General features: G+C 40.6%; 2 protein-coding genes across 4 annotated transcripts in view; one reads left to right on the forward strand and one right to left on the reverse strand.

Annotated features, from left to right (window-relative positions):
- Positions 1–22,972, reverse strand: part of apc2 (APC regulator of WNT signaling pathway 2) — a 42,119-nt gene that overhangs the window by 16,824 nt on the left and 2,323 nt on the right. For 2 of the 3 annotated variants that reach the window (XM_063495834.1, XM_063495833.1), the window contains exons 2-7: positions 12,933–13,094; positions 8,826–8,916; positions 6,800–7,154; positions 5,976–6,084; positions 5,726–5,839; positions 4,829–4,903 (exon numbers count right to left, since the gene is read on the reverse strand). In XM_063495834.1, coding sequence (XP_063351904.1) covers positions 4,829–4,903; positions 5,726–5,839; positions 5,976–6,084; positions 6,800–7,154; positions 8,826–8,916; positions 12,933–13,073 — 885 coding nt within the window. In that variant the 5' untranslated portion in view covers positions 13,074–13,094. Of the gene's footprint in view, positions 1–4,828; positions 4,904–5,725; positions 5,840–5,975; positions 6,085–6,799; positions 7,155–8,825; positions 8,917–11,673; positions 11,742–12,932; positions 13,095–22,972 lie in introns of those variants that run through there. The other variant, XM_063495835.1, reaches the window with a different exon arrangement.
- Positions 2,049–4,558, forward strand: LOC135933812 (E3 ubiquitin-protein ligase RNF135-like). The gene is made up of 4 exons (XM_065472007.1): positions 2,049–2,772; positions 3,014–3,164; positions 3,268–3,305; positions 3,641–4,558. The coding sequence occupies exons 1-4, from the start codon at positions 2,049–2,051 to the stop codon at positions 4,198–4,200; spliced, it is 1,473 nt and encodes a 490-aa protein (XP_065328079.1). The 3' UTR covers positions 4,201–4,558.

Raw genomic sequence — 22,972 nt, forward strand, 5'->3', positions numbered from 1 at the left:
GACCAATACCTTCACAGCACAAAAACAGTTTCTTTCCATCTGCAGTTGGAAAGAACTTTTATGCACTTATTTTTAATAATTTTGCACATTGGACACACATTGAGGTCTAGGCAGTGCCTCCAATTAGCTGATGCCAGTCATAGTGGACAGCTAGCATCTACAGCTGCTTGTGTCAGCATCCAGCTGTGAATAAGAGGCAACACCTGGAATCAAGTTTAAGCCTTAGTCCCATTTAAACAGGTGACTTATTTTTAAAAAGCATTATCCGCGGTACAGTTGCTAAGATGGAAAGTTTAGCTGTAGAGACCAAAACTGGCTGTAAATGTGTTTATTTCTGCTGTAAAGTTGGTCATTCTAAAAATGGGTGTTTTTGAGGATTGACTTCCTTTTCAAAGCAGCCATTAGAGGAACTGCAGCCTTCCACTCTTAATCTGTGGCTTCTTTTTCCAGGTCTGGAGGCTAATGCTCAGTAAACATGAGCTATCCCATTTTTAAAAAATGCAAAAGTAAGTAATGAAAATTAATATGCAAAATGCTTAGCATCATAAATATAAGATGCCAGGATTTAGTTTTATTGGGAAAAATATAACTGACAGTGACACAAACTGCTACATCTCACTTCACATCTGACCAAATACTAACACTTGACTGATAAATCTTTTTTTTTCTATCATTTTTGTTTCGGTTTAGCTGTAAAGCCGCACTGACCGACCTTTATCAGAAATGAGTTTAAAGCACCTTTGAGATACAAACAGTTTTTGCTCAGTTATTGAACTGAATATCTAATTTCTGGGATTTTCTTATGGAGTACTTGGTTCCACATCAAAGACTGTTTATGTGTAAAGAAAGTCCTGAGTCTGGGAAGAAACATTGTTATTGCTTTTTGTATTGCACACAATGGTCTGCTGTCAAACATTTGTTGTGCATAAGGATGCTGACCAGTTGTGTAGGTAAAATAATAATAATAATAATAATAATAATAATAATATTTTAAATTTCAGGCCATGTTACTGGACTGGACTGCTGTGTATATTGATGGTCAGTGGTAGTCCAACATGTAGTTTCTGCTTCAGGGCACCAGACCATGTGACTACAGTCATGCAACTGAACTTGACTTCATATTTCGTCACAGCAGAAGCAGCCAAAGTGGAAGCACTCCCCACAGCCAACCAATCGTCTGCTCTGCAGTAAGGTGAAAACATGGAGACAAACTGGTTGAACCAGAAACCAGTTCAGAAATGCAAGAAAATCAGAGGGAGACACAGATTTACAGCAGAGAGAGAGAGTGTGTGTCCGTGTGTGTGTGTATGAGGCCTTGGTGTTTTGTTTTCAAATCTTTTCGTGGTTCGCAAATGAAAAAAGAAGAAACGTGAAGCAGATGTGAGTATTTCAATGTTAAGAGTAGATTATTGGATTAACTCCTAACAAGCCTAAACATGACCTGAGAGCTTTACCAACTATGTATGAACGCGCTTTCTGTTTCCAGCTGTGAAATCTGGATTCAGAAAATCATATGATTCAAGTATTTCTTTAAAAGGACCGAATCAGCTGTTTAGACAGGAAATGGTCGTATTTTTAAATGTAGCAGACTGAATATTAATATCTATCATTCAGAGCTCAGGAGAAATTTACCATTTACTTTTTTTCTGTCCAGAAGAAACATTTTAGTTCCTGAAACATTTTTAGAGAACATGTATTTTGTTATTTGTCATTGTTTAGCTAGAATTGGGTTAGAGGGGAAGTAGTCTGAGCAAACTACCCCAGGTTCCCCTTTCACCGGACCAGAAGGGATTTAAAATCCTTACTTTGACCTGGAAAATCTCCCTTTGGAGGCATCCAGATGGCATCCTGGTCAGACACTTGAAGATTCCAGCTGTCTCCTTAAAATCCTTTTATTAGCAGTGCTACAGTCAGAAATAAAATGTATCATTTCCACACATATCTGTTTGTACAGGTGATCCCCACAGCCTAAATATCAATATCTTAAAGACTGCTGTGAAGACGGAATAACACGTCACAAGGATTAAAGAGTTTCACAGAACAACAAAATGAGCCACAGTGAAAAACCTTCAGAGCAACAGGATGAGACAGAGACTGAAATACACAAGGACGACAAACTTCACCCAGAGGACTGTAACGGTAAGGATGATCAGGGGAAAGATTTACTCAAGACGAGTCAGACGGAGAAAAGGTCGGTCAGCCCGCTCACTCTTTTCAAAGAGGACTTCAGCCAGTTCAAGGAAGGACTGTTGAAAGTGTTCAAGGACAAAGACACAAATCCTAAAACAGCACAGCCACCAGAAAAGCCGATCAACACTCTGACTCTGCTCAAAGAGGACTTGACTCATTTGAAAGAAGACATCTCCAGCATCTTCAGAATCGGCCTTTCAAAGGAGCATGAAGACAAAGATGGTGCTGCAAAGCTGGACTCCTCCAACGCTGTCAAGGTAAAAGCCACTGAAGCTGAAAGAAGTGACGAGTCCCTCCTGAATCTGTTCAAGAGAGGTAATCTTTCAAAGATTACCCAAAAAACAAACGATAGTCAGGAAGTTAGGAAGACACTCTCAGTAAATGCAGAGGAACAAACGGATAATGGATTTACGAACAAAAACCCAATTAGCACTGAGGAAACTAATAACAATACGACGGAGAGGCTGAACGACTCAGACGACAGCAAGCTGGATGCAAATGTTTCCCAGGAGGTAACTGAGAGGAGGAAGGCTTCCTCTGAAACACAACAGAGCCAGGAGGCGATGCATGCATCAGAGAAAGGTGCGTCCTGCTTTACAGTCAAACTTCTGGTTTTTATTATTTTGTCATATTCATATGTGTGTTTGTGTGTCTGATGAAAATTGAAGGTAAATTAATTTTTTTTTTTTTGCTTCATTCAGCTTCAAATGAATCAAATCTGATGAAGTTGTTTAAACAATTAGATTAAACAGATGGATCAGAATCTTCATTTGATTATTTTTCTATTTGAAACTCGTCTTGTGTATTCATTTCTTTTCTTCAGTTAATCAGTTAAGTGAGAACGGGAAGGGGGGACATGACTCGTCAGCGGCGTCAGGAGAGGAAGAAGATGAACCTTCAGAAACAGTTCAGTGTCCTTTGATGTCTAAGCTCACTTTCAACGCTGTGGGAAACACCGACAAAGAAGACCTCAAGTGAGCCAAACCATTTCAAACATTCGATCTCCAAATAGATGTAATTGCAACGCTGATCAGATGTTACACGTTTTTTATGCTGTGACTGTTTCTGGTCTTTTAGGGAGTTGCCAGGAGGACACCTGTGGGCACTGAAAAACTGTAATTTTACCTCTGCTTCTTTAATGCCTCTGTGTCTTTAAAGGCGACTTTAAAACCCTTTGATTTCCAATACCTTAATTTTTCTACAAAATTTCCTGGTAATGTTCTCCCTGAAAAATAGTTCCAATCTAGCTGTGAAATTTGGGATATTTGACAGGGTGGTATTGCAGCCTATGCCGTTATAATCATTAATTACTGACTCTAATTTCCTTCAAGAAAAAACACTTTTTAAAGTAAATTAGAAGACCATTAAATGTAATTAGTCATTCTGAGAATGGCTGTTCATGTCTCAAGCTCAGTCCCAGGCTAATCAGCTTCTCCTGTTTCACCTTCAGTTGCCTACTACCTGACCTTTGACCCCAACACTGCCAACTCTGAGATCCTTCTAACTGACAGTAACAGGAAGGCAACTCGTGTCTGGTCAGACCATCAATACTCAGAGCATCCAGAGCGGTTTGAGTTCTGTCCTCAGGTCCTGTGCAGGGAGGGACTGCTCGACAAGGTGTACTGGGAGGTGGAGTGGAGAGGTGGCGCTGACATCGGTGTCACCTACAACAACATCTCTAGAGATGGAGACACGGTGAACTGCCTGCTGGGACACAACGAGCGTTCCTGGACTCTGGAGTGCGCAGAGGGAAGCTACACTCCGTGTCACAACAGAAAGAGGTTAAAGTCACTCTCACCCGAGAACTTCACCCACAGAATTGGTATCTATCTAAACTGGCCTGCTGGCGCTCTATCCTTCTACTGCGTCTCTCAGGACATGATGGTCCACCTCCACACTTTCAGCTGCACCTTTACTGAGCCACTGTACCCGGGGTTCTGGGTGTGGGCATACAACGGCTCAGTGTCTCTCTGTCATGTGGAGCTAGAGTGGGAACATGCACTAAAGTGACAACAGGATGACCCCAGGATACCCAGATGAGACTTTTTTCATGGCTGAGAGCATCATGTGGAGTTATTCATCAGTGTTATTCACTGTTGGAGCAATGCAGTCTCCCTCCATGCTGTAGGAGAACTTCTGAGGGCAAATTTTCAGGAGAGTGGGACGATGGCGCGGGGCTTCAGAGGTAGATTGGGGGCGGGGTTTCAGAAGTTGGACAATGCAGTGAGAGCAGAGATGCAAAAACTATACCCACAGCTTTGCAAATAACACATTATGTGATGAAACATCAAACTACATTGATATAAACACGACTTCCTTATTCTGTCTGAATTTATGCTGATATCTTTTCAAAAATCATGACACTGGATCACAGCAATCATGAATACTAACCTTTCCTCCTTTTTTCTAGCAACAGATTTTTACACATTTCTGCTGTTGGTCACCCACAAGAAAAAAATCCACCAGCATCAGACACCAGAAGCCTCAGCTGACCAATCACAGCTCTTATATTCGCCATGTGACATATCTGCATCCAATTAAAGCGTCTACAGAATTCATCACTAACACATTTAATGCACAAATATCCTGTAGATTCACACACTGCTGTGTGTGTGTTAGAGTGTACAGTATATCTGACCTGTAGCTGGCTCTCCTGACTCCCTCGGGCCTCCTGCAGCTCTTTCTCCAGCTGCTCTAGACGAGCAACACGCTTCTGCAACACACACACAGACACACACATTTCAGATGCATCCAGATGTGTTTTTTCCACCAGCAGTTGTCACTGACACATCTCATTGGCAGAAATCTCTAGTCGCTGTAGTTTATAATCTAATTATTCTAATATGGCATCATGAATACTGGGACTAATGACTCAAGCTGTGAATTTGCACTTTATTCGAGGCCATTTTGTTCCCACGACGAACCCTCTGTGTGGATTAGGGTTCTCACAATAATTCACTTCAGTTATATCACTGTAATATCCAGGGTTAAAAAAGAAAATAACAACAACGTTGGCTATATGTATGTCTCATCAAGAGTTATATCTGATGTGGGGTTTCTGAGAGATTTGCCTACTATAATATACCTGTTCACAGCAGCTGTTTAAAGTCATGGAGGCTTTAACTTTGCTTCATTACACATGTGAACTCTTTGAGTGTGATGTGGACACTAACACAGGTGGGTGAAGCAGCTGACTGCCTACTAGGCCTCACATCCACTTGCTGGCAGTTACTGAAGTTGACCTGTTTGCCGTATTCATACTGTTGAGGTTAATTATACTAATTATACAGATGTGTGAGAAATTCTGGTGGTTACTTAGGACTGACTGACAGGTGTGTGTTTGTGTGATGAACCTACATGTTTGGGCCAAACTCAGACAGCACTAGCTGGTAACTTATTACTGATAAAATAGTTTATCCAAACATGGCCTACAGCGGTGGCCAAACTTCAGAAACGGACTTCATAAAACTATGGAAATGTCCAATGTTTGGCTTCTTTCAGTTGTTATTTAGGAAACTGAGTTGATCAAACTCACCTGCGTCCTGTGAACCACCTCATCACTGGTGCCGAAGCGTTCCTCCATCACAGACCGGATCTTCTGAGCATCGAACTCCAGCTTCTGCCGGATCATGTCTATCTGTAGTGAAAACTGTAGCAGCAGAAACACTCAGAGGTCAAAGGTTTCTCTGATTACTGGACAAAATAACAATTCCATATATGAGTAAAAACACCCAAAGCTTGCATTTCTGTGGTTATATCCTTTATTTTATCAATAAAGCTCTCACCGTGTCGATGCGTGGCAGCTGGGCCAGTTTCTGTGACAGCTCCTCAAGCTGGCTGAAGAACCAGCAGCGCTCCCTCTCTTCTCGGTCAATTTCCCCCAGCAGGAGGTCCCTGTAAATAGTTGTAACCGTTATTATTATATTATAACCATACAACATAACACTGACAGGCTAAAACCTGATTAGCATCAAGTAAGGCAGAGCTTATTGCCATTCGTTTGATGGCTACATCAGATGAAAACCTCTTCATCTTAACTACCATGGAACAAGTTACATTAGCCTGCAGGTCTAATTTCCTTTTAGAAAAAGTTTTTTTTTGACATTTCACAATTAAACACTACTTATATTGTGTTATTATACCTTTCACTATTTTAAATCTTAAAAAATAGCTGATTAATCAGCTCTCTGAAGACACAATAGTTGTTACAGTGTTGCTTTTAGATTTTTTAAGGACTTTTACCAAAAGCTAACCCTCCTCAGAGGTGCAGTTAAGCTCTGATGCTGCTATTTTTAGGAAGATGAGAATCTTATCTCCAGTTTGGAGGCCTATGCAGGAGGAACTAAGCTAGAAAACGATCAACAATTTGTTTTTTCCACTAAATGTGTATCTAAAATGTGTTGTTCTGTTTTATATGGATTTCTTTACTCTGTTTGGTATTTTAAAGTAGAGAACAAGTTCAAAACGGAAAACTATGCAATGGTCTCTTTGCAGTCATTATGCTTCGCCTCTGTTTCTTCCCCTGATGACACACGTTGTGAACTGTACCAGTCCCATGTGACCTCCCACCCTGAGGCGCCTCAGTTAATATTTATGTGAATCAGCTTACCTCTCCTTGCACAGCTCGTCCAGGTGATGGTCAATCACTCGTCCGTCTGCTCCAGTGATCATAGCTATTTTGGGCGGGGCTCCATCCAGGAAGTGATGCGGCAGGATGACAGCGGCAGTCTTCCCGGCAGACACTGTGCTTTGACAGGATGCCGATCGGTGAGGACTCCTGCCTCTGCTTACTGCGGCCATCGAGGAGGAGGAGGAGCACGAGGACGGGGCCAGAGCTAGGTGATCATCTAGTTCTGCACCTCCGCCAACACCTGGCCCCGCCCCTCCTAGGCTGCCTGTCAGCAGCCTCAGGTTATGAGGTTGATGTTTGAGTTCGTAGTAATTGGTGAGGTCCATGTGGAGTTCTGAGGGAGGAGGAGGAGGTGAAGGAGGGTCAAGAGCCATCAGATCAACAACTCAGGCTCTACTTTTAAATCTGGTTTATTTAAAATTGGAATTTCTGCCTATGATGTAACAGCAGCCCCGGGATATTCAGCATTTTATTTTAGAATTACAGTCACTAACTTTTATTCGTCAATAATACTCTTCAGTATATTTTTATTCACATTTTTTTGCAATATTTCTGCATAAAATTATTTTGTTAAAGGACTTATACAGTGTTTAATCCATTAAGTTTTTTTAATTTTACCTATTTTATTTGCACCTTATTTGCCTCTGCAGGGGTCTGTTTTTATGGGAATTTTTTGTGCGGTTTTGTTGACGGGGCGATCGTGGCTCAAGAGTTGGGAGTTCGCCTTGTAATTGGAAGGTTGCCGGTTTGAGCCCCGGCTCCGACAGTCTCAGTCGTTGTGTCCTTGGGCAAGACACTTCACCCGTTGCCTACTGGTGGTGGTCAGAGGGCCCGGTGGCGCCAGTGTCCGGCAGCCTCGCCTCTGTCAGTGCGCCCCAGGGCAGCTGTGGCTACAATGTAGCTTGCCATCACCAGTGTGTGAATGGGTGGATGACTGGATATGTAAAGCGCGTTGGGGTCCTTAGGGACTAGTAAAGCACTATACAAATACAGGCCATTTACATCTGGTCATTTCTATGCAGGTGATAGGCTTGTCTTCATTTTACTTATTGTGATCTAAAATTATATTTAAGGAAAAACAACAACAAACGTCTCCACTTTTTTCAGACTTTAACAGCAAATCTTTGTTTTTTCTTTAATCTGTTTTCTTTGGATGTTTTGGTGTTTAAATGCTAAATTTGTGTAAACAAAAATATTCTGTCATTAGCAACAGTCTATTTTTTTATTTAAATGCTCTGTCATAAAATCTGTCATCTGTCTAACCCCGGCTGGCTTTCACTGGTTACCAGTACCATAAATAATACTAAAACACTCTATTTTTTAACTGGACCACCACTTTTAAGTTTGTATAGTTACATTTGAAGTAAAGTTATCTAAATTCAGCGTTAATGCAGCTAAACTGTTGGTTTTATGTTTATTAATTAGACTGATTTAATTTCAGTTGTCTAGCTGAGTTGACAGACAGCTGAAGTCTATAAACACATCTGTCAGCTGGAAATGAACAAATTCCTGTCCAGACAAAGTAATTGACAATAACTGGCTATTTAATTGAATGAGGCCTGGCTTGCTGGAGCCAATCAGATTAGCTGAATGAGTCAATCTCCTTTCTCTGTAAGTGATGATTAGTCTCACTGGAGGCTCTGAGCTCTGAGCTTCACACACCAGCAGAGTCAGGTAGGTTCAACCGGGACAGAAATTAAAAGGAAAATTACAACAATTAAGGGGGAAATGTAGTCTCCAGATGTACAGTGACTAAACAGACAGTTATAACCTTTCCTCACTGTGATTTTAAAGCAAATTATTGTCAACATAAACCATTTTTTCTAAATCCAGAAAAAAGAGACGAGCAAATCTGAACCTGGTTCTCAAGTCATAATGTTGTTGAGTATGAGGGGAACTTTCTGGGGGTGAACATCCCAAGTTCCTTAAATGGTTCCTAGAAAATGGTCCTCAGGCAGAAACAATCCTCAAATTACAAAGAAAAAAAGTTAAGCCAGATTTCGACCTTTAAGTTGGTGTAGCACGTCGCTCCTTCCAGACGATGCCAGGGTTCCTGCCTCCTGTTCCAGCTTACTCTGCAGTTGTTTCAGCACCTCCTAAGAAGAAAAGAAAACAACATGAATGTATCCAGGTGAAACTGCACAAATATACATTTCCAGGTCAAAAGGTCACTTCCTTGTCAGGGGCTGGGTCTGAGACCCAGGCCGTTTCTCAATTCTAAAGTACGCGAGTACGTACTGGCCGAGAACGCACGGGAGTACGGACTCGCCGAGAACGCGAGCACGGACTCGCGATTTGTACAATTGGAACACCAGCGTACGTGATGATGTCACAGGTCCGGAGTTTCTACTGCCGTCCCCTCTTAATTTAACTGTGAGTAACATGTTATGAAGCTTAACTTTAATCACAGCCAAACCGGTTTACTCAGGAACAAATAAAACACTGAAATGAACCAAACATTAACATTTAGAAGTGATCTAAGTGACTTATATATCATTGTTAACCTCAGTAGTGAAACCTCTATTAATAAAAATAGTGTACATGTACATACGTGTACATACCTTAATAAAAACAAGCAGGTGAGATGTTAGAACGCTTCTATTTTTATTTTAGTGGACACTCAATACTATAGACAGCTGCTGGGGTTTCTTTAACCTGAGTAGTGAGAAGTCCGCGAGCGGGGGGGGGGGGGTTGGAAACGATGTGCCGGGAGTCCGCTGTTGAGTTTTGGACGAAATGCATTCTGGGATATTTAGCTGTACCAAGTCCACACAAGTGACCACCGATGCATGCTCGATAAAACGGGCGGAGCGAGAACACATCCGGGACTTTTTCGCGTTCTCGGCGTGATGCGTACTTCGAATTGGAACAGTACTTGGTCTCCGACTGATGACGTATCACGAGTACACGAGAACGCAAGTACGCACAAGTACGCATATTGAGAAACGCCCGGGGACTGTTCTCTTGTCATCCTTGCCTCTGTGTTTGCGTGTTTCCTGTTTTACTTTGAAAGTCTGTGTATTCTGCTTTGCTTCCTTTGTCTTGTTATGTCAGATTAGCCCCAGCTGTGTCTCCCCAGGTGTTTCCACTTCCCTCATTATATACCCTTGTATTTAAGTCCTCTGTGTCCTTCTGTTCATGTTGGGTTGTCTGTTGTCTTCATGTCACGTCATGCTCACAGAGTCTTGTTTTCTGCTGTAGTACTTCTGTTTGGATTATTTCACAGTCATGTTTTTGCATGTTCCTGTTCAGTTTCATGTTGTTGTCTCTTGTCCTCATTTTCATGGTTAGTTTTATTTTTCCAGTTTAGGTTTTAGTTTAGTTCCGTCTTTGTTTTGTCTCGCCTTGTTTGGCTATTTTTTCATCAGCCTAAATAAACGTCTTGCTTTTTGTTATACTCAGTTTCCTCTCCTCCGCGAGTGCTTTTGGCTCAGCTTCGCAAACACACGAGACATTCCTCCTGATCTCGTTCTTCTTGGTCTCATCTACTACAAAAATTCTAAACACCCGCTACAGTAAAGTGATTAATTGTAACATTGAGTGGTGAGTGTTTTTAAATGAATGTTAGATGTAATAATTCCTATGCTGGATTTCTATTTAAGGTCAATATAAAACTTCCATAGGGAAATTGCCCATTTAACCTCCCAGGACCTGGCGTCCACATATGTGGACATCACATTTTGGATTATCTAGGCCAAAATACTAAATTTTGCTCTACAAGGGCCTAATATCCACTTACGAGGACATTATACTGCTTCTATTTTATCAAAATTTAAAATGAATATCCTCAATTAAGCAGTAAAGTATCTTATATATAATAACATAAGCCTTTTGGGGTCCTTCTGTGAGGCGTATTATTGTTGGTCTTGTAGCCTGTAAGGTATATTTGATTTAAAGCGGACTTCTTCCAGTAGGATTCTCTTATGAGATTTGATAACAACAAAGAAGCTTCAAACATCACGGAGTAGTCATTTTTCCTCATTTTTAAAGTCCGGTTTTATTCCCGCTTTATTCTGTGACCTCCTTCGTATTGCTTCTGGAAATGAAGAAACTGAAAGAACTGACTAACCCTTTTTGTGTTTTTGTTGTTTATGTATACATGAAAACACATTTTCATTACAAATTTGTATTTTAAACGTTTTTGTGTCATTTTGGTATTCATATAGATTGAGCTGTGCACACAGAGAAACATGTCTTCTGTGTTTCTCTGTATGAATTAATGCTTATATTCAAAATCCAGCAAATCCCACTTGTTACACGGACGTTGTTTTTGCATATTCCAGGAACGCAGAGACGAATGACTGAAATCAGCACAGTGCGCGCAGTGCAGGGATTTTTGTGGTATTAAAGAACATTTTCTGTTACAGTCTAGAAAGATTATCCTCCATGTACAAGCAGGAGCAATTAGTCTCAGTTAAAGCTCTGGTTTTTTCTGCAGTTGACAAAGACTTGGTTTTCCACCAAAATAAATAAAACTCAGCTATTGAATCTCATGAGATCTGTGGTTAAACCCCCATGAAGTTACTACTTACAGGTAATAAACTGAATATATTAAAATGACTGCAGTATAAACATTAGTTGCTACATGACACACAGAAATATCTGATGGCTGTTAGTGATTTTTTCAAACTAACCAGACAAAATGATTTTTTTGATTTATCTCCATTTTTATCCTGACTGATGAGTTCAGATTAATAAACATAAAAAGATAATAATCCCTAAAAGCAGCAGATAAAACGTCACCTCATCACTGATAGAGATAAAAAGCAGAATAAAAAGCAGTCCTTCCTTCTCATCAGCTAGTTGTAATCTATCAGTTTGGATATTAAAGGTGTTTTTATCAGTCGACTCACCTGCTACAGGTGAACTTGGTGCAGCAGTGAACTCCAGCTGTGTGTATGTCTGCTCTCCCCGTTCTCTGTCCTGGTTCTGACTAAAACCTGCTGAGCTCTGCCTCATAATCTAGCTGCTCTCAGCATCTGGACACGTGAGTGAGTGCGTACATGTGTACATGCACATGTGTGTCTGTGTGCCTGCAGCTGATGGGATTTACATCCAGCAGCCTTTGAGTCTTGGCCTGATTTACAGCCTTCTCGTTCTCAGTGTGAATTTATTCATTATTCTGACATAGAAATAGCTGATTTGATTAAGATGTCTGATTACAGGCTATAAAATTCAAAAATATGAAAGAGAATCTGAATTTAAAGGTTTATTTTTTAACATCAGGATTAGCAGCTTGAACAAATAATCCTAAAATAATCTTAATATGAAATCAACAAGCTTAAGAAGAGTACACGTGACCCTGGAAGCATGTTATGGACATTTTTCATTATGTTCAGCCCAGCTGGTTACTGACATGTCAGATTTTTATTATTTATTTTGTTTGTGTGTGTTGTGCTAGGGCAGACCAGTTCATGCATAGCTCGGGACTTTGTGTCAACCACATTATTATTGTGATATACGGAACTATCTTAAAATCAAACTCATTAAAAATATTAGATATAGTATAGCAAGTTTAACTCTGTAATTTCATTATTAAATATAAGTTTACAGAAAAGAATGATTTAGCATTAAACGGAGGAATATGAAATTAGGTGGAACCACAGATAAAAGATAAAAGACAAAACCACCTTGAAGTCACCAGCTGGTAAGGGAAGTCCTGTTTTTGAAATCCCCACTTGGGCATTATAACAATCACCATCTTGCCTGTTTGGAAATAGACATGAAGAGCAACGGGAATATTTGACATGGCAGCACCCTGTCGATCCAAAAACACCCTACATCATCTCCTGCTTTATGGTCTTTGTTTACTCTAGCATAATTCATTTTATGCTTGAAAAATTTTAAAAGGATTTGAAACCATAAACTCAGCTGGTAAGTGTTTAATGAGGTCACACATTATTTCAGTAGTATGTTTGTTTCCCGGAGTTCTTCAGCACAATCAGACTTCTTTTACAGCCAGAAGAGTCGCCCCCTGCTGGCCATTAAAATGAGAAAAGTTTCAGACACTTCCTGCTCTGCCTTGACTTTAACTACGCCCATCATTTATATGCAGTTTACGGGTGGAACCAGCGGCTGCAGAGCGGCTCGAAGTGCTTCCATCGCCACTGACCTTCATGCCGAATGTCTCGGTCTCAAGCTTGGACAGGTGGTTTGAATTATCCTCCAGCTCCCTCCTCAGGTGGGAGTTCTCCTTTCGGAGCGCCTCCACCTGGTGGGCCAACTGGTCATAGGAAGCCACGGTGTTGGCCATCTTCACACTCTGCAGCGCCTCCTGCAGGAACACACACACATAAGAGGATGGTTAAAAGCTGGAGGCAGGTCTGATGACGTCACACAGGCAGCAACTACCTGAAGCTGAACGGTAGGAGTGTGTGAAAGTATGAGTGATGGGTAACTTTGCTTCCTCTCCTCCTCCGGGCAGGACGCTCTTGTTAGATAACATATTATCTAAGTTCTCCTCTGGCTTTTTCCACTTTCCAGTCAGCTGATCCTGAAACAGCCCGAGCTTCAAATTTTCCACTCAGTCACGTCTCATATTTCTGCATTAGACTTCCGCAGTACTCTTCACAACTGTGTCGCACATAAAACAACCACGTCTCCTAAAAACTGCCTCAAACTAAATTATGTGCAGCTACAAATATCTCATTAAGGAAACATCATTTTTTAAATTTTCTTTTTGATTTTTTAAAAAATGATGTTTAGCACTTTTGACTTAAAAGATTTAAATCTTTCTCTTCAACAATAATGATTTTTAAGTGGTACAAATAAAGCAAAATGCATTTGTTTGACTTAAGGGTGTAATTTTCAGTACCTAGAAATAATTACTGGTTCTTTTACTTAAAATGCAAATTTCATTTAAGAATACTTTTTTTTTTAAAGTACCAATTTAAAGTAGTGACTTTAGAGGTAAAGAAAAAACTATATTTCCCATTCTCAAACTTCTGTTATTATAAAGTATCCTAACTGCATTATTTACAAGACAAGAGAAGATAATATATATTGCTGCAGTAACACAAAGGCCAAAAAATAAACATAACCTTTGAACAAATTGCTTAAATAACATAGAGTAGTCTGATGAAACAGATTTACATATTTACATTTAAATGAAAAAGGTTAATTTAATAATAAAATATATATTAAAAAGTTAGATATAGAAAAACAGTAAAATGGCTCTGTGTTTTCTTTTACTGTACCTACACTTTAAGTATGGGTAGGAACTGGTATTAAACATTAATGCCAGCATTTCAAGAAGCTACATTCATAAAAACATTGAGATGTGTGACATGTACGTGTACGCACACATTACTGAAACATCTAAGTTTGCAGATTCATTTACAAATGTGTGAATATTAGGTTAGCTTACTTCTTAAACAAAGGTCTTAAAGGTAGCCTGATATCAGCTCCAACTGCAGGAGTACACAAAGAAGAACAGCGGAGTGTTTGGTGACGCAACACAGATAACAAATAAATTGAATAAAAAGAAATCTTATTTGAAAGGCACAGAATGGCTGAGTGCTTTGAGCTGAGCCCAAGCCTGATTTTTGTGATCTGCTTCATAAAAATAACCATTTCAGCAACAAATTGGTGCATAAATATTCATCAAAATTCAGGAAATCAAGCTTCTGATACTCAAAATTTCCCACGGGAGACCACTGTTTAAAATGTCAGGGGTTTGGGAAAGAAAATAACAAGAGTTGTGCATCATGAACACATTTGTGCACAACACATAATTAAAATGATGAAGAAACAAATGTTAAAACCAGATGAATGCATTAATGTCACACTGAGGCTCTGTGACAGTTAGGGTCAGAGCTGCACATGCTCAGTGTGCTTTTTAGTCCAAACCAGGGTGTGACCTTCACTGCAGAAAAGTGGCACACAGAGACGCACACTGCTGTTTGTTTGTGTTACGTTGTGAATAAACTGACGCTACTGTCCTGCGTCTGGTTCCTATTCAGATGTTTTCAAGGATTTTCTTTCGTCAGGTTTCTGTCCAGCTCAGCAAATGTAGAGTCGGTGCACCAAATGTCACTGCTGCATTCATTATGAGAGGCTGACCTCCTCTTCTCCTCTACTCTCCCTCCTCTGCCTCTCAGGGGATTGTGGGTAAGAGCTGCAGGTCTGAGAGGGGCGGCATGATCCAGATTTTATTGGATGTGTTCTCGTGTTACAGGAAGATTGCAGAGGACTGAGTATCTGTACCACCCGTTGATTTGATCATGGACCACATGTGCTGCGCTGTGCTTTTTTATTAATTTATTCACAAAGTAATAACTGTATATTTGGCGAATGGCAGCTTTCACTCTGTTGGTTTTATTAGTGGATGGAATATCAGACAACGGGCTCCTAAAAAGAGAGACACCTCAAATCTTTTAATAATCATTTGTCTCCAAGAAAAGATAGTTTCAGTCACTAGTCGGCAGGGCAGTACATTAGCTTCACCCATGGAGCACAGAAATGCTCATTGTCTCTGACAGTGATGAATGACTCAGCATCCTAATCCAATAAATCTCTCTAAATCCATCTGAGAGCTGAACTCTTGAAGAGTAGCAGAAGCAGCAAAAACCATCATTCTGGTCCTTCATTTAGTTTTTACGAACAACTTTACGAACAAAGACATCTACAAATCATTACTAAGTAACATACAAATAATATGATAGAAGTTCAGTCACTAAAAAGGTGAATTTTAGCGAGTGACCTAAACCTAACCACATATTATTTCCCGTCATTAAGGAAATTAAAGATAATCCAGAGGTCCTGTTCAAAGTACTGCAGCCGAGGTGAAGCATAGCAGCCAGCTGGCCACACCCGCCAGTGTCACCACCCAGCTTTCCATCAAACCTCACTAATAATGTTAATGTTACGCCATAAAAAATTTCAATGGGTTAAAACTTATACCCACTGTAAAGTTGGTATAATGGTCACAAAGAAGGAAATTTAGCACTAGGCTATAAACATTTTTTTTCTTTAAATTTGGACATTTTGCGAGTCTCTGGGAATTTACTCGCTGTTGGACACAGCCTCAAGTGGCCATTAGATGAACTACAGTTTTTGGCACTTACACTGACCTATGCTGACAATCGGTGCTGCCATAAGTTAATATCACTCTGATGAACTCCATTAATGTCCATCATCACAACAAGCAAAGCCCAGGTCCTGATCACTCTTTGGGGTGTGTTACCTATTTGGGTACTGAAACCAGCTGCACATAGTAATAACTTCAGTAACACGGTATAAAAGGAGTTAATTATTATTATTAAATGTCAAAACAAACAAACAAAACAAATCTGTTTGAAAGGAGGCTATTTTGAATCCAAGACACAGACTTTGTGCTGTTCCTTGATTACTTTGGTTTCTTTGAGTGGAGACATTCAAATTAATGTAACTACACTATCACTAATATTCAATTTGTCACACACACAGAGTTTGCCCACAAAAACAAACCAATACAGGTCATAAGTGTAGCAGTCTAAATGTGTGTGAAGGTCCCCAGACAGTACAGACCTCAGCTAATGTGTGTGTGTGTGTGTGTGTGTGTGTGTGTGTGTGTGTGTGTGTGTGTGTGTGTGTGTGTGTGTGTGTGTGTGTGTGTGCTTCCCCATCAAAGTCCTCGGATATATGGTTATTCCCCTTAACAGGGTAACATGCCCATCTTCACCCCCCTCATTACCATGGTGACAGATTTGCATGGAGCGATGGCTCTTTCTGCCTCCCTTTTCATCTCACACACACACACACACACTGCCGCAGTCAGTGCAAAGCATCCTGGGTAAGGAGCAGAAAGAGCTGCTCTGGAGAGGCAGGCCAATCATACAGAGAGTTAACGAGCGCTAACGGAACCCTGTTAAAGGTACTGTTGCTATGGAAACAACTGATTTGATGCATGTGACCCCAATATGAGTCGACTGCATGAGATGAGAAAGGATGAAATAATCACAGTGAGTAGACAAACCTTTATTAAAAATACAACTAAACCAACAAATAACTAAACAAACACCTCCGCCAGTAAACCTTAAACCATCACTACAATGCCAACGCATGCACACACACACACACGCACACACACACACACACACACACACACACACACACACACACACACACACACACACACACACACACACACATACATGTGTGTATTTATATCCTTGTGGGGACATTTCATTGACACAATGCTTTCCCTAGCCCCTTACCCTAACCCTAACCATCAAAAATGAATGCCTAACCCTGACCCTTACCCTAAACCTAACCATAACCTAATTGTAACCCTGACACTAAAACCACATTTTGAGGCTCAAAAATGCCTTCAAACTCGTGGGGACCGGGATTTTGGTCCCCACAAGGGCTGTTTGTCCCCACAAGTATAGTAAACTACCAATTTTTGGTCCCCATGAAGATGTTAATACCCGTCCACACACACACACACACACACACACACACACACACACACACACACACACACACACACACACACACACACACACACACACACTAATCCAGTCTAGCTGGATTCGAGGAGGAGGCTGAAAGTCATTAACCTTCACAGAGGCCTGAGAGGACTGATGATTGACTCGGAGAGAGAGAGATGCTAAAAGAAAATCCTGTGTCAGCATTTAGACCGCAAGAGAGGAAACAAAAGAAAAGGAGGAAGAAAGAAAGGACGTTTAAGAAAGTCCAGTGAGAAAGACACAGAGTAAAGAAAGGAAAGATCAATGACGAATGAAAGACAAAGGGAAAATCTAAAAGTCAAAGTCAACCAACCACGTGGTTTAAAAGCAAACACCGAATGATGGGAAATGAGAAACAAAAAGCTGAAAATCAAGCAAAACAGAAAGAAAGAAATACACTGTGAAATAAAATTACTAGAAAGACAAAAGACAGAAAGAAAAAACACAGAGTAAGAAAGAATGGAAGGACAAAGGAAAAAGAAAACGCACACGCTGAAAGCTGCTGACATGGTAGAAGCTGCAGCTAAAAAACACATGAATGAATTCAGATGTACATCATAAATCTTCAGCATTTAAAGATTTCCAAACTGAGCCACTTCTGTCTTCACAACACCTGGAGGTGACTAAATGTGACAAAATGTTACTGATTTTTTATGCTGCACATATGAGAGTGCAACATTACGAACACCAGCTGTACCATTTTCTACAGAGGAAGTGCTTTTGTTAGCTTGTTTCAGTCTAAACAGCTGAAACAAAATAAATCATGTTGGTTTAATAATACAATCTGGTGCTGATCGAATATGCAACATAAAGTAGTTTTAAACCCGCAGAAAAACACTGACAGGATGCTGGCACCATTTTCCTCCTCCTCTTTCTTTCTCCCTTTCTTTCATGCCTGGAGGATGCGGTTGCCACAGTAACCAGACAGTCCCAGAGGAGACAGAGATGTAGAGAGATGGAGGATGGGAGGATGTGGGGGTGGAGCAGGTGGCAGGATTGATCGACTCTCACTTTGTTCACAAATATAAAAATAAAGCAGGTTACAAACCTCGAACTGGGACTTCATGAATAAAAACACATTTTACATCCAAGTGGGTCAAACTCACAGAGGGCAGATTTCAGCACAGAAAGTCTCATTGTTATATCCTCGCTCCTCGCTTCCATTTATCCTTTTCAGGGTCGCGGGGGGCACTGGAGCCTATCCCAGCTGTCATAGGGCGAGAGGCGGGGTACACCCTGGACAGGTCGCCAATCTGTCGCAGGGCTAACACAGACAACCATTCACACTCACTCCCGCATTCATACCTATGGGCAATTTAGACTAATCAATTAACCTATCCCCACAAACTGCATGTCTTTGGACTGTGGGAGGAAGCCGGAGTGCCCGGAGGGAACCCACGCAAACACGGGGAGAACATGCAAACTCCACACAGAAAGTGCTGAGTGCTGTTCAGGCCTCTTCAACCCTGATTATGTCTTTTTGATTAACTGTAGATACTTGATGCAAGAAACTGTTGGTCTAGTTTCTTTGTTTTAAATAAATTATAAAAAGAGTTCTACATAAACTCATAAAAACACTAATAATAATAAGCCTTGCAGTAGTGATTGTTGTGATTTGGTACTATATAAATAACATTCAAATAAGCTGAATTAATACCACCCGCAGCAGATGACTGCAATGATTGTTGTGTATGCAGCTCAATATCAGTCAAAACAATGACTGAGCTGCACTGATGCAGGTACTGGAGGCCGTGTATCTTGATATGCAGTACATGATGTTAGTGTACACACTGTGCACCTGTTTAATGACAACAATGAGCTACAGCTAGCTCTTAAAATACCTTCATGTTATGTTAGTTATGTGTTATGCTAGTGCGCTATCATATGATTTAGTCCTACTGATCACTTGATATAGTTTGATATATTTTTATGATTATAATTCCTTGACTCAACTGGATCTCAATTTAAAAATGTACCATTAGGTGAGAGTTATGAATATTAGAAAGTTATTTTGACACTGAAGGAATCACTCTGTTATCAAAAGTTCACCAGGCGAGGCACAGAGAAAGTTTAATAGATAAGAAGAAAAAACATTTATTTTTTATGTCTCTACCATGAAGGGAAGGATGTTTATCAAGTCCTAACAGCTACTAACTGTTAATAAAATGCTGCTTTTACATTGAAGCTCTGACCAGTTGATCAGCTTCAGGTTTGTCACGTGAGGCCTGGAGGAGGAACAGATGGATGGATGATGGATGAATATTTTGCTCCAGCAAAGCGAGCGCCTCTTTATTAACCACAACAATCGGGTACTTCCTGTCAGCAACACCAAACAGCTCTGCTCCAAATCCTGCTGCTGCTGCTGTTGATGAAATGTGAGACCTGCAGCTAAATGGTGGAGGCTGCTACGGAAGAATAAACATGCAGAGTGAGAGTGAAAAGCATGGAAACAGATGCTGATCGAAGAGGTGATTGATTTGATGACATAACAGTGAAGCAGTCAGTACAAACAGCTGCTCCTGTTGTGATGAGCAGATTCAGCGACAGGACGAGAGGACGTGTCAGCGAGCAATCGTGCAGAAACACGTTCCTCCATCTTTTTTTATGCCGCAGAAGTCGACCTCCTACAAATGACCTACATTCTCATGCAGGTGAAGCAAATACAGCAATGCAAAACCAGCTGAATGATGCAGCAAATAAATCTGCAGCACTGTTGATTAATCACATTTTTATGAATCTACTTTAATCTGAGCTCAATTTATTTGAGCATTTTGATAAAATTCTTCTTTTGGCTTTTCGTCCTTTTTCTCAAACAGCAAGAACATCTGAGATGCCATGAATCCAACGCTCAATCACAAAAAGTTCCCTCGTTGAGAGCAAACAGCAGCAGCAGCTTCAGTCCCAAACAGATGATGGAATGAAGGTCAAAGGTCAGAGGTGAAAGACTAAACTGATGCCGAGTCTGACAGAAAACACTAACCCCTACATAGCATAAGCTCCTCCTCCAACTTTCCAGCTCAGAGATCTGTCTGCGAGTCTCGCTGAGTCCGAGAACCAACGTTGCCAGAGGTCAGATGACCTTTTCCTCTGATTCAAGGAGGAAAATCAACAGAAATATGACAGGACGAAGAGGAAACAGACTGGATGTCAATGCGGCGCATGTGCACTGTGAATGTCTGAGAGCATATTTAAAGTAAACAGATAAAATCAGCTCTTCACTTTGAGCAAACCAGCTGATCAGCTCACTGACTTCCTTCCTTTGATGCTGGTTTCCCACTGAAAATAATTTTGTCACATTATTATGCAGGGATGCTGCCGTTTCATTAAGAGACTTGTCTTTTGATTTTAAGTGGCAGGCGGCAAACCAGAAGTGGGAATAACCCTGTCATGTGACCTACTACGACAGGGTTACAAGCATAATGACTCTGAAAGGCGTTTCAGGCTAAAGGCTGTTCAGAATTATCAAACACGGTTATTCAAAAACAGCAATATGCAGTTATTTTGCTATTCACATGTAAACCAATTGCATGAAAAATAGATGACTTTGGTGGAGGACACAGGCTCACCCGGCCTGGACCAGCAGTGTTTTTGACCACAAAGCCCGTCTCGCAAGGACAACTGCAGGAAGTCAGCGAGTGCAGGAGGGGAGTCCAGATGACAGTCGCAGCAGACTCTCAGGCCTCAGGCAGCCGAGTGACAAAGAGCTGGAGCTGACATCCAACTGTTGTGTACTACAGAAAGCACAGCGGGTAAGAGACCCTGATGCAGAGTCAAAAACAACGAGTAATACTCCTTCCACAGGTCATCGTGGCTTGAGCTGAACTAGACTGTGAGTGACTTTGAGCTTTCAGGCAGGGGTGAAAAAGCATTACTGTAATCATTATAATTAATCATTTGAAGTCAAAAGTCTAATTAGAGTTCAGCTCAAATTCTGGATATGAAATCTGTTTCCTTATAAGATCTTCAGCCCCTTTTTGCCACCTCTGTCTCTTTCTGTTTCACACTTGTCTGACAGTTATTGATCTGAAATGGATCTTTTTTATTATCTTAATCTTAATAGATTGTTTAATAAGAGTGTTCAGCCTTCCATAACACTTTGGTCTTTAGTTGGTTCATTGTCTTTTAAACTAGTTCACTAAAATAAAACCCCTCATTTTGTGCATTCTGGGATTTGTAAAACCGTGAAAACAGTGTTCAGCATTTCACTGTAACTTGATGTGCAGCAGAGGCTTCCAGTACGTTTTCTCCTGGTTTATCGGTGTGTTACCTAAAAAGCAGTGACTGCATACAAACACTGTCATACCCACAACACATGAGGCGCCACTGGTGCAACACTTGGGTAACATAACAGGGGCTTCATGCACTATAGCTCTGTTTTTGTGTTTTATTTCCTATAAATGAAAGCTCGATGTTTGTTTCCACTTTTTTGTTGGGGCCCATGAGCTCGGATATTATGATGAGGACTTTATGATAATCTCTGCATTCTGTTGTCTTACGTACAATTGGAGGAAAATATTTGGAAACAAATCAGAATTAAGAACATTAAAAAAAAGATTAGGTTCACACATATGAAGCTGTGACAGACTGTGAGACATCAGACTGCGTTCTCCTCCTACAGAAGAGCCCAGACTGAATGAGACTGACTACATCAACACTCGTGTGTTTTGGACCGTTGCCTCTGTCTGCAGTGGGCTTTCTGTTTTCTTTGGTATCATCTGACAGTGGTCCTTCTGTCTTTCTTAGTTTTCAGTGTTTTTCATATATTTGTTTATCTATTGATATCTGATCGACTATCTATTTCTGCTTGTATTTTCTGTCTTTTCATGATGACTCTGACTCTCAGTCTCTAAACTGGGGGCCTCAATGACCCCCTGAGGCTTCTTCACTAATCCTTCTATGCTTATTAAAAAAATCTTCAGAATGGTCCTTTAAATGCAAACTGACAGCTTTATTTTGTTATTTTCTGTATTTGAGCTATTTCAAAGTTTTCTTTATTTTCTTTATGTATTGATTTTTTACTGTGAAGGGTCTTTCTGAGCAAACAGAGATGTGAGACAGCAGAGGAGCTGCTGGGAGCCACACCCTCCATCTGTGCCAGCAGCCTCCATCACACTCACTATAACAAAGCTTCAGATTACCAGGAAAAGACGTCTACATACAGAGCAAATCCCAGAAAACTGAAGGTACTGTCTCTGTTTCTGTTTCTCATGTGATCAGTTAAACCACTAAAGTGCAATTTGCAGTTTCTCTCACATTATTCTCAATAATGTCTGTGAAGGCTCACAGTCATCCAGGTCACTGTAGTCTAAGGAACTTGGAAAGAAAAGCGTCTGGACTTCTTTAAGTTTCCTTGAAGACATTATGAGAGAAGGAAATGATTCAAAATCCTAGAGAGCACAGCACAGAAATCTTATTAAGCTTGGGGTTTAACTGAGAGTTGTCATGCACCTTTGTTAGGGTTTCAACAGAACCGTGGGCTGGCTTAAAAAACAACTCGAGTTTTGCTGTGATTTAAACAAAGGAAATATTTTTATGATGAAGGATTTGAAATTATTCATACAGTCAAAGCAGCTACTGAGGATGAGATTTTTACAATAGCTCTCATCATGTAATCCAGCTCTCTCTGATAATGAGGCTGAACACTGGAGAACCAGAGCAGCTCCTGCAATCATCACTGTAGAAGGATCACAACACCGACAGC

This window comes from Pelmatolapia mariae, linkage group LG15 (genome assembly GCF_036321145.2).
Source record: "Pelmatolapia mariae isolate MD_Pm_ZW linkage group LG15, Pm_UMD_F_2, whole genome shotgun sequence".
NCBI lineage: Eukaryota > Metazoa > Chordata > Actinopteri > Cichliformes > Cichlidae > Pelmatolapia > Pelmatolapia mariae.